The 10,393-nt window shown below is 40.7% G+C and overlaps 1 protein-coding gene across 1 annotated transcript; it reads right to left on the reverse strand.

The window, feature by feature from the left end:
- Positions 1-3,993: 3,993 nt before the first annotated feature.
- Positions 3,994-9,146, reverse strand: LOC149240945 (uncharacterized). The gene is made up of 2 exons (XM_089370381.1): positions 8,258-9,146; positions 3,994-7,904 (listed from the first exon to the last, which is right to left on the reverse strand). Exons 1-2 carry the CDS (start codon positions 9,144-9,146, stop codon positions 3,994-3,996), a joined length of 4,800 nt encoding a protein of 1,599 aa, XP_089226507.1.
- Between the last annotated feature and the right edge of the window lie 1,247 nt (positions 9,147-10,393).

The raw sequence follows: 10,393 nt of genomic DNA on the forward strand, positions 1-10,393 counted from the left end.
AAGACTTTAATTTGTTATCTTTAGACAAGGATGACAACTTTTCAATCTTAAGTTGTGACTGTACATTTGACAAAGCAGTTCTGAGCTTGGAAAGAGACATGGCAGTTGTAGTCATTGTTGAAAATAACATCTCACTTGATTGCCTATGCAAATCCATTTGATCAATGGGATGTATCTAGTTCACATCAAATGAGAAGATGGGCTTCTTATAGTCTGCTGAGGATTTGGGGAATGGAATTTGTGCTTGCAAAAATTCCATTTGCATCCTTCCTCTTTCACTGTCAAAGGCAGAGAGAAGTCTATGTTGAGAAGTGGATGTTTGTTTCCAAAACTGATTATATACTTGTGATTTAAGACTTTCATTCTTTTGCTTGATTTCCAAAAATGTTGAGAAGATATTAGTATCTCCTGCTGAGCTAGTCTCAATTGACTAAATAATCTCCATAGGTTCAGTTGAAGAAGGAGTTGAAGAAGTAGAAGGAGGCTTGGGATCAGTGGTCCTTGCTGATGAAACATCTTCCAATTCTCCAAGATCAATTATTTATGGTGGCTTCCTGATGACATTGATAGTCTAGTTTTAAACTTCTTTTGTAAGATATAGTACTCTTTACCTGGTTCTGTAGCTGACTGAGTTTCCTCTCTGGCTCTTTTATGCTGAGTACTCTGAGTAGCTGGAGTCTTTACCTGTGGAGTAGAAATAATCTGTTCATCTGCCTCTGTGGGAGTTCCTTCATACCACTGCTCATGGTTCATGAACTTCTCCAATTATGGCCTGGGAGTATGGTTGTAAGGTGTTGCCTTCAACTGCACTCTTAGAGCTAAAATCAGGGAAAATTTTAAGAACCACCGTAAAGTTATATGTATAATAAATAGGCGAATCCCCATGATACATAGGAAAAATGGGAGGCAATTTTATCACTAATATATATATATATATATATATATATATATATATATATATATATATATATATATATATATATATATATATATGGCGAATCTCTCACCAGATTATATTATCTTGTAAAGTCATGGCGAATCTTTCACTGAATTATAAAATCTTGTAAGATCTTGGAAAATCTTTCACTGAATAATAAAACATTGTGAAGTCTTGGCGAATGTTTTGTTAAAGTATGAAACCATATATGATAATAATAAAACATATTCATTAAACTGTAATATACTAACATACATGTTTGGAAATTTGCACTTCCTACAAACAATGTTGCAAGTTTTAGTGGCCATGTTTGTTATGGTAGGAGAGATTAATGTTTTCTCTACCACTTTTGTCAAGCTACCACTTTTGCCAAGCTATCAAATTTCTTTCTTATTCCATAGACTCCAACTGCGAGATAAAAAATAAATAAATAAATAAATAAAGAAAAAAAAAAAAGAAAAAAGAAAAAAAAGAAAAAAGAAAAAAGAAAAAAAGAAAAGAAAAAAAAACAAAAACAAAAACAAAACAAAACAAAACATCAAGTTTGTTTACCCCAACACGCCAACAAGTAGCAAGCCCCAATTATATAATATAATGAAGTAGTAGGTATCCCAAAGGCCTGAAGGGGATCTAATGGAAAGAAGTGACCGTTGTCAGAAGTCTTCCAATCAATATATAAATATATAAATGTAGATTTATTATTATTTTAATTGGAAATCTTCAATTAAATAATAAAATTTAATTACGTATCTCCCAATCTAAATTTCTTATAAGCATAATTCACTACCTTCATACCATTTTTAACAACGTTGTAACATGTGGATTAATTTCCTTTTTGGTGCACAATCTCCACCTTTTAGGACAATATGGTACAGTGACCCAACCCCTACAAATCATTATGACAAACTAAGAATATCAGAGAAGATGAAAAGTTGTACAAACCAGCGTATTTTTCAAACAACTAATCCAAGATCAGTACCTTAACTTTTTCATGAAGATATCGTATTGAGAATGTTTGAAAAATGCTGGGAAATCTGGGCAGCAACTATCTCTCTTCTGTGAGGGTGATGCGGAAAGAGTTAAGATTTCATTGTTTTGAATTTTGTTTTGTTAAATAAGAAAAACCAATATTAATGGAGATATTGATATTTTTTACTAACTTTTGTGAAGTGACTAAATGTTGCTTTAACCATTCACCTTAAGATTTTTTTTACAATATAATTTCCTAAGTCTATTTAATATCTTCATTATCATAAAAACCAACCTATATCCATCTTAACTCCACATCTACCACTCTTAGAGGGATGAAATTTATTTATACCTCCCAGTACTTGGTAGACCCGGAATTAAGATAGATCTAAGCTGATAGAATTTCCCCTTTAAATAGTCTATGCTCACATGAATACCATGGTATTACCATGGGTCAATACCATGGGTTATCATAAACCTGGATCTTAAAAACTACTATTAGTAATCTATAAAAATTAATAAAATTAATAATTGATTTTTTATTTTTTATTTATTTTTTAACCAAGTTAAAATGTTTAAGTGAGATTAAATTACAAGATCGATTTTTAGTCTTGATCTATCAAACCACGATAGGGACTAAATATTTTTTCACTCTATTTTAGTTTGCATATCACGATATTTGATCCAGAGTAAAGATGGATCTATGCTAGTTTAATTCTCCCCTTTAAATAGGTTGCATTCCATGTAAATACCATGGGTCAATACCATGTGCCATCTTTATTTTTATTAATACTAATATTAGGGTTAATAGTGTTTTTTTGCATGGTATTAATAATAATCTAGTTTAATTCTCCCATTTAAATAGGTTGCATTCCATGTGAATACCATGGGTCAATACCATGTGCCATCTTTATTTTTATTAATACTAATATTAGGGTTAATAGTGTTTTTTTGCATGGTATTAATAATAATTTGGCCCATAGGCTTCACCTAAATATAACACATTTTTTGAGTGTTCGTAAATATAAGGTGGCTTATGGAGTAAATATAAAAAATGTTTTATTTATTTACCATACCTCTTGTTTATTTATATTTTTATTTCTTTACACGCTCGTGTTCATAAATATAAGGTGACATATGGGGTAAATATAAAAAAATGTTTTATTTATTTACCATACCTCCACTGTATTTATATTTTATTTATAACTATCATAAATACATTTTCTTGATTGTAACTCCTAATTTCAAGGGCTAAATTTACTTTTTTTACCCTCTCCCTTAAAATAAGGTGGGCTAACCTCCATACCTAATTTTTTTATAAATAAATTTGAGGCGATTGTTTTTTTTTTTTTTTTTTTTTTTTTAACTGTAACGGATATAATTTATTAATGAGGTCTTGTTGGGCCTAAGCCTAATCAACCATTTTTACACAGCTTTTTCCACATGCCTAAGAAGTCTGAAATGCCTGGACGATACACTAGAGGGTACCTCCCAGAACTCTGCTCATTATCCGACATGATGACAAGATTTGCAGTGGCTTTAGCTGGAATCCACTGGAGGTTCTGGCGCGTGATGAGTTACTATCCATTGTAGGCTTTTGTTTTCAGATTCAGGCTGTTACCATCAGTTGATGTCAAAGCTGGAGTCCTCCATCCGAGCCCAATCTGAGTGCAGAAGCGTCGACAAAGTACTAACCAACAGTGTCCATATGAGAAGTCCTCCATCCGAGCCCAATCTGAATGCAGAAGCGTCGACAGAGTAGATACCAACAGTGTCCATATGAGTGCCATGGTAAAGTGCATATAACACCTTCAGTATCAGAGGTAGAAAGACTTGGCAGTAACAATGAATGGCTCCTCTGTTCCGATATCCTTGACGATGCAATTGCAGGGCCGCCGTCTTTATCAAGCAGCTACCACACAGTCTGATTGTTTTAAAGATGGAGAAAGGTCCCCAGATTTACCTGTGCACATCATGCTATACACTGTTACAGTTGATGTGCCGAAATTGTCAGTCATAATCCTCTCAAAATTGTTCAATATGTTGTAATCCATGCTTCTTGCTTCTTGTTCAATTCTGCCCTTGAGTTAAGGAATACAATATGAGGTAGCGCTGTTGTCATTGTTGTTGAGTGTTCCCGGTGCTAAGAGACAACCTTTGTTTGCCATTTCGTCCGCCTCACTATTCAGACTTCTGAGGATATGGTATATTTTGAAGGAAGTGAAATCTTGCAGAATTAGCTTTAACCTTTTCAGAGACTTGTTGAGAATAGCATTGTTGAACTGGTCGTCCGAGATGATCTTCTTAATGAGAATTTCGGAGTCTCTGAATGCTTGGCATTCTTTGATGCCTTTATCCCGAACTATTTGGCAGGCTTTTGTGAGAGCAAGGAGCTCTGCCTGATTGTTTGTGCGAATACCGAGCCCCCAGCAAAAGTGGACTTTTCTGGGGTTATCTGAGAAGTAGATGACTCCTCCAGCTCCCGCAGCCCCCGGATTTCCTTTGGAGGCACCGTCGAAAAATATTGAAGTTGTGTTTTGGATCTTCCACCAGGTTTGAAAGGCAGCTTCAGGTTCTCTGATTTTCCAAGATGGAGAGGGGAGGGGAGGGGGAAGGGAACGGGCTTTGCTTATGGGATGAGGGCTATGAAGGTTCAGCCAAGCCTTTTCAGAGGGGAGAAGGGAGAAGTCAGAATTTTGGGAATGCAGGAGGACAGTTTCGATAAGAAGAGCTTTTGCAATTGAGGCGGATTTAGCAGGAGAGCGTGAGGAATTGTTGAAGATTAAGTCATTCCGGGCAAGCCAGATTTCCCAGCATACAAATTTGGGAATGGAGAGCCAAATGTGAAACCACAGGGATTTATTGGGGATGTTTTGAGGGTAATATTGAAACCATTCAGAAAATAGATCAGCCACGGAGCTGTGATGGGGAGGGGAGGCGGGCAGTCCAAGGAGAGTTAGTTTCCAAACTTCTTTGGCAAAATCGCAATCAATGAACAGGTGGGAGGCTATTTCTCCGGAGTTTTTGCACATTGCGCATCTATGAGGCCCAGCAAAATTTCGTTTTGACAAGTTATCCCCTGTGAGCTGTTTATTCTGCATGAGGATCCAAAAAAAGAAGTTAACTTTGGGTAGCCCCTTGGCGCTCCATACCTGTTTCCATAGCGATGGCGTTCTCAATCTATATTTTTTGGTCTGCAGGGCAGAATAACCCAAAGCTGACGTGTAAAAACCGGTATCACCCCACCCCCATCTGTCTGCGCTGTTGCGGTGGACCGGCGCTGCGTTTGAGAGCAGCGATTTGAGGATTGCGATTTGGTATTGGAACTGCGCCGGCACAGGTGGGATCGCCCAGTCGATCCAGTTCCCTTTACTATCCCAAGCTGAGATTTCATTCAGCTTTCTTATACCTGCTCCGTGGAGCCAATCTCTGAGATCCCGGATTTCTTCGTGGGAGTTAAGAGGGGGGCTATTCATGATGCGGTCTTTCCAGAGAAGGATCTTCTCCCCATTGCCCGGAATGCGGTACAAATGTTTCCTGAAATTGCTAATGCTTTTCCTACAGAGGTTCCAGGTGTGTGTGCCTGCGAGTGTATTATTTGCTGACAGGTGTCTGAGAGAGATCCCCTGCGTGTATTTGGAGGTGAGCGTTTCACTGACCGGGTGTGAGGGATCTGAATATATTTTCCATAGGAGCTTGCATCCGAGTGACAGATTAGAAAGAGCAGGGTCTCTGATTTGTAGCCCTTCGTCCAATATTGGCCGCTTGACTAGTTCCCAGTTTGCCAAATGCATTTTATTGTGATTGCCTCTGCCTCCTTTCCAGAGAAAGTCTCTCAGGAGACAAGAGATCTGTTCCATAATGTGTTTCGGGGCCAGAAGGAAAGAGGCTTGATATATGGGGAGAGCAGATAAGACGGATTTAAGTAAGATAATTTTCCCTCCCTTGGTTAGCCAATAACCTCCCCAGGAAGTGATCTTGTCTTTAATTTTGCTAATGATGCCATGCCACAGAGATCTGTTGTTGACTCCAGATGTGAGGGGTAAGCCGAGGTATTTGATGCTGTCCCAATGGGCGAAGCACTCAAATCCAAGGGTCTGGGCTATGATATTGAGATTGTGTTGGCTTACATTCCATCCAAAGATCGAACTCTTTCTGTCATTTATCACAGCTCCTGAAGCTCTGCAATAACTTTTTAGCACAGCATCGAAATTAGCTGCTATTCTAGTAGAGGCTCCGCCTAGGAGAAGGGAGTCATCTGCAAAGAGAGCATGATTTATTGGCTTTAGAGCATTTGCAGTTCGGATTCCTGGGAGATCACCAGAGTTCATTTCTGCAGCCAGCTTCCTGCTAAGAGAATCAGCCATGAGAATATACAAAAAAGGTGAGAGTGGACAGCCTTGCCTTAGTCCACGATGAGCTTGGAAGAAGGATGTTGGGCGGCCGTTGACCATGGGGGCTATCCAGGGGTTTGAGATGCATGCTTTGATGAGATTGATAAACTGAGGAGGGAAGCCGAAGGATCGGAGGACTTGGAGGAGAAAAGAATGGTTGACTCTGTCGAATGCATTAGCCATGTCAAGCTTGATCAGCATCCCCTTCTCTTTCCTCTGTTTGCTGGAGTGGATAGCTTCCTGCACTTGAATGATGTTGTCCAAGATGTGTCTGCCTTTGACGAACCCCCCTTGGGCATTGGATATTAGTTTGTCAAGAAGGGGTTTGATTCTATTTGCAATAATTTTTGACAAGATTTTATAGGAGGCGTTGCATAGAGAGATGGGCCTAAACCTGCCGAAAGTTTCCGGATTAGCCTCTTTTGGAATTAGAGCAAGGAAGGTGGAGTTGATGCCTCCCCCAACCTTGGCTTTTCCAAAGAAACCTTGTATCATTTTCAGCAAATCTGTTTTGATGATGTCCCAACAGACTTTGTAGAAGTGTATTGTGAATCCGTCTGGCCCAGGGGCCTTATCTGATTCCATTGCCCAAATAACCTTGATGATTTCTTCTTCAGATAAGGGGTTCAGTAAAGCCTGGTTGTCCTCATGGGTGATGAGGTGGGGAATATGAGAGAGGAGATCTTCAGTATCTTCTATGCTGCCTTCATGCCTTGTGCCGTATAGATCTTTAAAATGGTTTTCAGCTGCAATTTTTATTTGGTCAAATTTGTTGCAAATCTGCCCTTCATCATTTTTGATCTCAGTGATGTGATTCCGAGATAGGCGGGCTTTGTACTGTCGGTGGAAAAAGGAGGTGTTTCGGTCTCCTGCCTTTAACCAAAGGCTGCGAGATTTGAGTCTCCAGTGCTCTTCTTCCCTTCTGAAAGATTGATGGATATTTCTTTGATAGGCTGCTTCTTTGTTTAAAATTTCCGGGGTGATGTGAAGCCCTTCCATACCAATTTGCAAGGTTTCCAGCTGCTGAACATCGACTTTTCTCTGCTGGGTAGAGGGGTTGGGGAGTTTCCTTAGCCACTCTTTTAAGGCTTTTTTGGTGGCTTTTAATTTTTGCTCCCACACAAAGCTTGGGGATCCGTTGATGGGGATATCCCAAGCCGATTGGATAGTATCCAGGAAGCCTGCTTTTTCAATCCAAAGTGGACTGAATTTAAAGGGAATAGGGCCAAGGTCTTCCTCAGGGGCCAAAAGGAGTTGAATTGGCTTATGATCTGAGGAGAGCTTGGGGAGAATTTTTGTTGATATGAGGAGATTTTCCATCAACAGGGAGCTTTGAATTAGAAATCTGTCCAGCCGGGCAGCGATGTGGTCAGGCCCAGTTCTGTTATTGGTCCAAGTATATTTGCCTCTCACCGGGGCAAAATCTAGGAGATCCCTCTGCTGCATTAATTCCTCTACCAAAGGCAGCAGCTGATCTCTGCTGCTGTTTCCCCCCCTTTTTCCCTTTGGCTTCATGACTAAGTTAAGATCTCCTCCCAGGACGATGTTATTTAGGGAGTGATGATCTAAGAAGACCGAGAGAGTATTCCAGCAGTCTCTTTTTTCTGCATAAATAACAGGAACATAGAGATTGAATAAGGCTATAGTTAACTTACTTTCAAGATGCTTGAGCTCCGTGAAGATCCAGTGTTGGGTCTCATGGGAGTTCAACAGGTGGAACTGATCTTCCGACCAGAGAGTTGCAACGCCTCCCGAAGTTCCCCTTGAGCTGACTGCTATGCCTTCGTTCTTCTTCCATTTAGATTTGCTGATATCCTTAAGGGCTTGCCCTTCGATTTTGGTCTCTTGGAGCAAGAGGATGTCTGAGGGTTCTATTTTCATCAGATCTTTGACCGCTTCAATTTTTGGTTGGGTCCCCAGGCCTCTGCAGTTCCAAGAGACTATACGCATTATTTACCTGGCGAGGGATTTGGGATTCCTCCCTTGGTGGATCTTCCTCTAGTATTTCTTCCTATAGTCATCTCTATTGTGGACTGGCTGCCTTGCATTTTGAGATGCTCTGCCTCCTCCTCCCTGACTGCTTTGTGGGTCTTCCTACCTGTTTTCTTCGAGGGTCTCTCATAGGTCTCTTCCTCTGAGGAGTCTGAAGGTTCTGGCACTTTTTTCTTCTTTGTTATATCTGCATACGAAGGCATGGAGGGGCTGCCCTGAGGAGAACCAAGCGATGCATCTCCGCCTCCCTCTTTATTTGCCTGTGGATCTTCGACCTGTGCTGGAATGGTCAGATCCGTATCTGGGGGGTCTGAAGGAGAGGCTCCTTCGGGGATTGGGATCTCGTCCAGTTTCTGATGGGTTCCATTTTCATTGTTGGGTTTTCCTTGATTATTCCCCTTTGTGGCTCCTTTCCCAGATGCTTTTGCATGGCCCGTTTTCTGGACTGAGGTCCATTGATCTCCCTTGGGGGTGTGGCTCTGCTCTTCCGTTTTTTTCTTACAGTGTTTTGCGAAATGTCCATAGCCATGGCAGTGTCTGCATTTAAAGGGGATCTGCTCATAATCCAGCTCTTGAATATGGGACCATCCAGCCACTGTGAGTTTTATTGCTTCGGGTAGTCCTTCTTCCAGATCTACTTCCACGCATATTCGGGCGCAGGAGTACTGATCTTTCCTTACGGCCTGATCAATGTATTTACCAAGGGAGTTGCCGATGATTTGGAGAGATTTCTGACTCCAGCAATGCAGGGGGAGATGGGGAAGCCGCACCCACACTGGAACCGCAGAAGGAACATCCTGGGTCGGGTCGAAATCTGGAGACCATTTATTTAAATATAATCCCTGTGGCCCCATGAAATATGGCCCGTTCCTGAAGATGAGACTCCGGTCTTCTGCTGATTCAAAGATGAATACAAAGAAGCCTTTACCTACAAAATATGATTTGATCCCTTCCTTGATCAGAGGGATCCAGTTTCTTTTGATCCAGTCTTCAACAGATTTGGGCGATGGCCAGAGGCCGGTGAACTACCCAATGAGCCCTCTATTGGCTAGATTTAGTGCAGAGCGACAGGTTTCTTCCTCAGGGAGGGCCACCGTGGGGATGCAGTCTTTTTTCTTGACAAATTTCTGTTGTTGAGCAGATGGAGGGCGTCTACTGCATGCATCAATCATTTTCTGAAATTCGATGACTTCAGGAGGGAGAGGGGGGGGATCCGCCTCCCCATCGCTAGGCATGGCTGCCAGGAGGGCCGCAGCAGCAAGGAGCAGGCGATCGCAGCACGGGGGCGGCGCGGGAGCTAGGTCACGCTGTAATCAAATTTGAGGCGATTGTAACAATGTACTATGATACAAAATATTCACCCAATAAGAATATAAAACCCCTTAATTTAGCCCAAGGGTGAAAATTCACCCCTAAAATTTTCCATGGCTAAAATGATCGCAAAAGGATCATAAGAACAAGTGAAGCTTGGCTGGAGGTTCATGTTCTTTAATAATCTGTTTGCCTCTGTACCTACAGACCTAGTGTTACAAATGAAATTCCCTACCTTGGCTTTGAGTTTAAACTGTGATTTCTTCTTGCTTGAGACAAAATGGACTTCATCCATATTTATCATCTGCCTGATGTATTCCAATGAGAATATTCTCATTGGCACATACTTAGGCAGTTTGTATGGAGCCAACTCACTGCCATATATCCTAATCTCAGTGTAATTCTGGTATAGGTACCAGTCACTAGTCTTGGTCTGCTTTGATAGGTGCAATGTCTTTTTAATTTCTTCTCCAATTCTGGGCTCTCCCTGACTGTTGAGTAGTTGAAGAACTGGATGTATAAAAGAATCAATGAATTGAGAGAATGTAAAGTTGGATGATCTTGCTCTTACTAACTCTGTCCAATGAATCACTGATTGATTCACTCCTTGCTCATCTTGTCTGTTCAACTGAATGGGCAATAGATCTCCCTGTTGAAACAAAATTAAATGGATTATGAATGAACTGTACCTGAAAACTCCTTGTGTGGTCAAATTCATAAACTATTCATGTATATTATCAGCCAAAAAGTGGCTATAATTATACATGAAGGTAGGTTGATATTCTTTGCT

Source organism: Pinus tabuliformis, chromosome 8 (assembly GCF_031772625.1).
Source record: "Pinus tabuliformis cultivar Carrire ecotype Pingquan chromosome 8, CPIR1, whole genome shotgun sequence".
Classification (NCBI taxonomy): Eukaryota; Viridiplantae; Streptophyta; class Pinopsida; order Pinales; family Pinaceae; genus Pinus; species Pinus tabuliformis.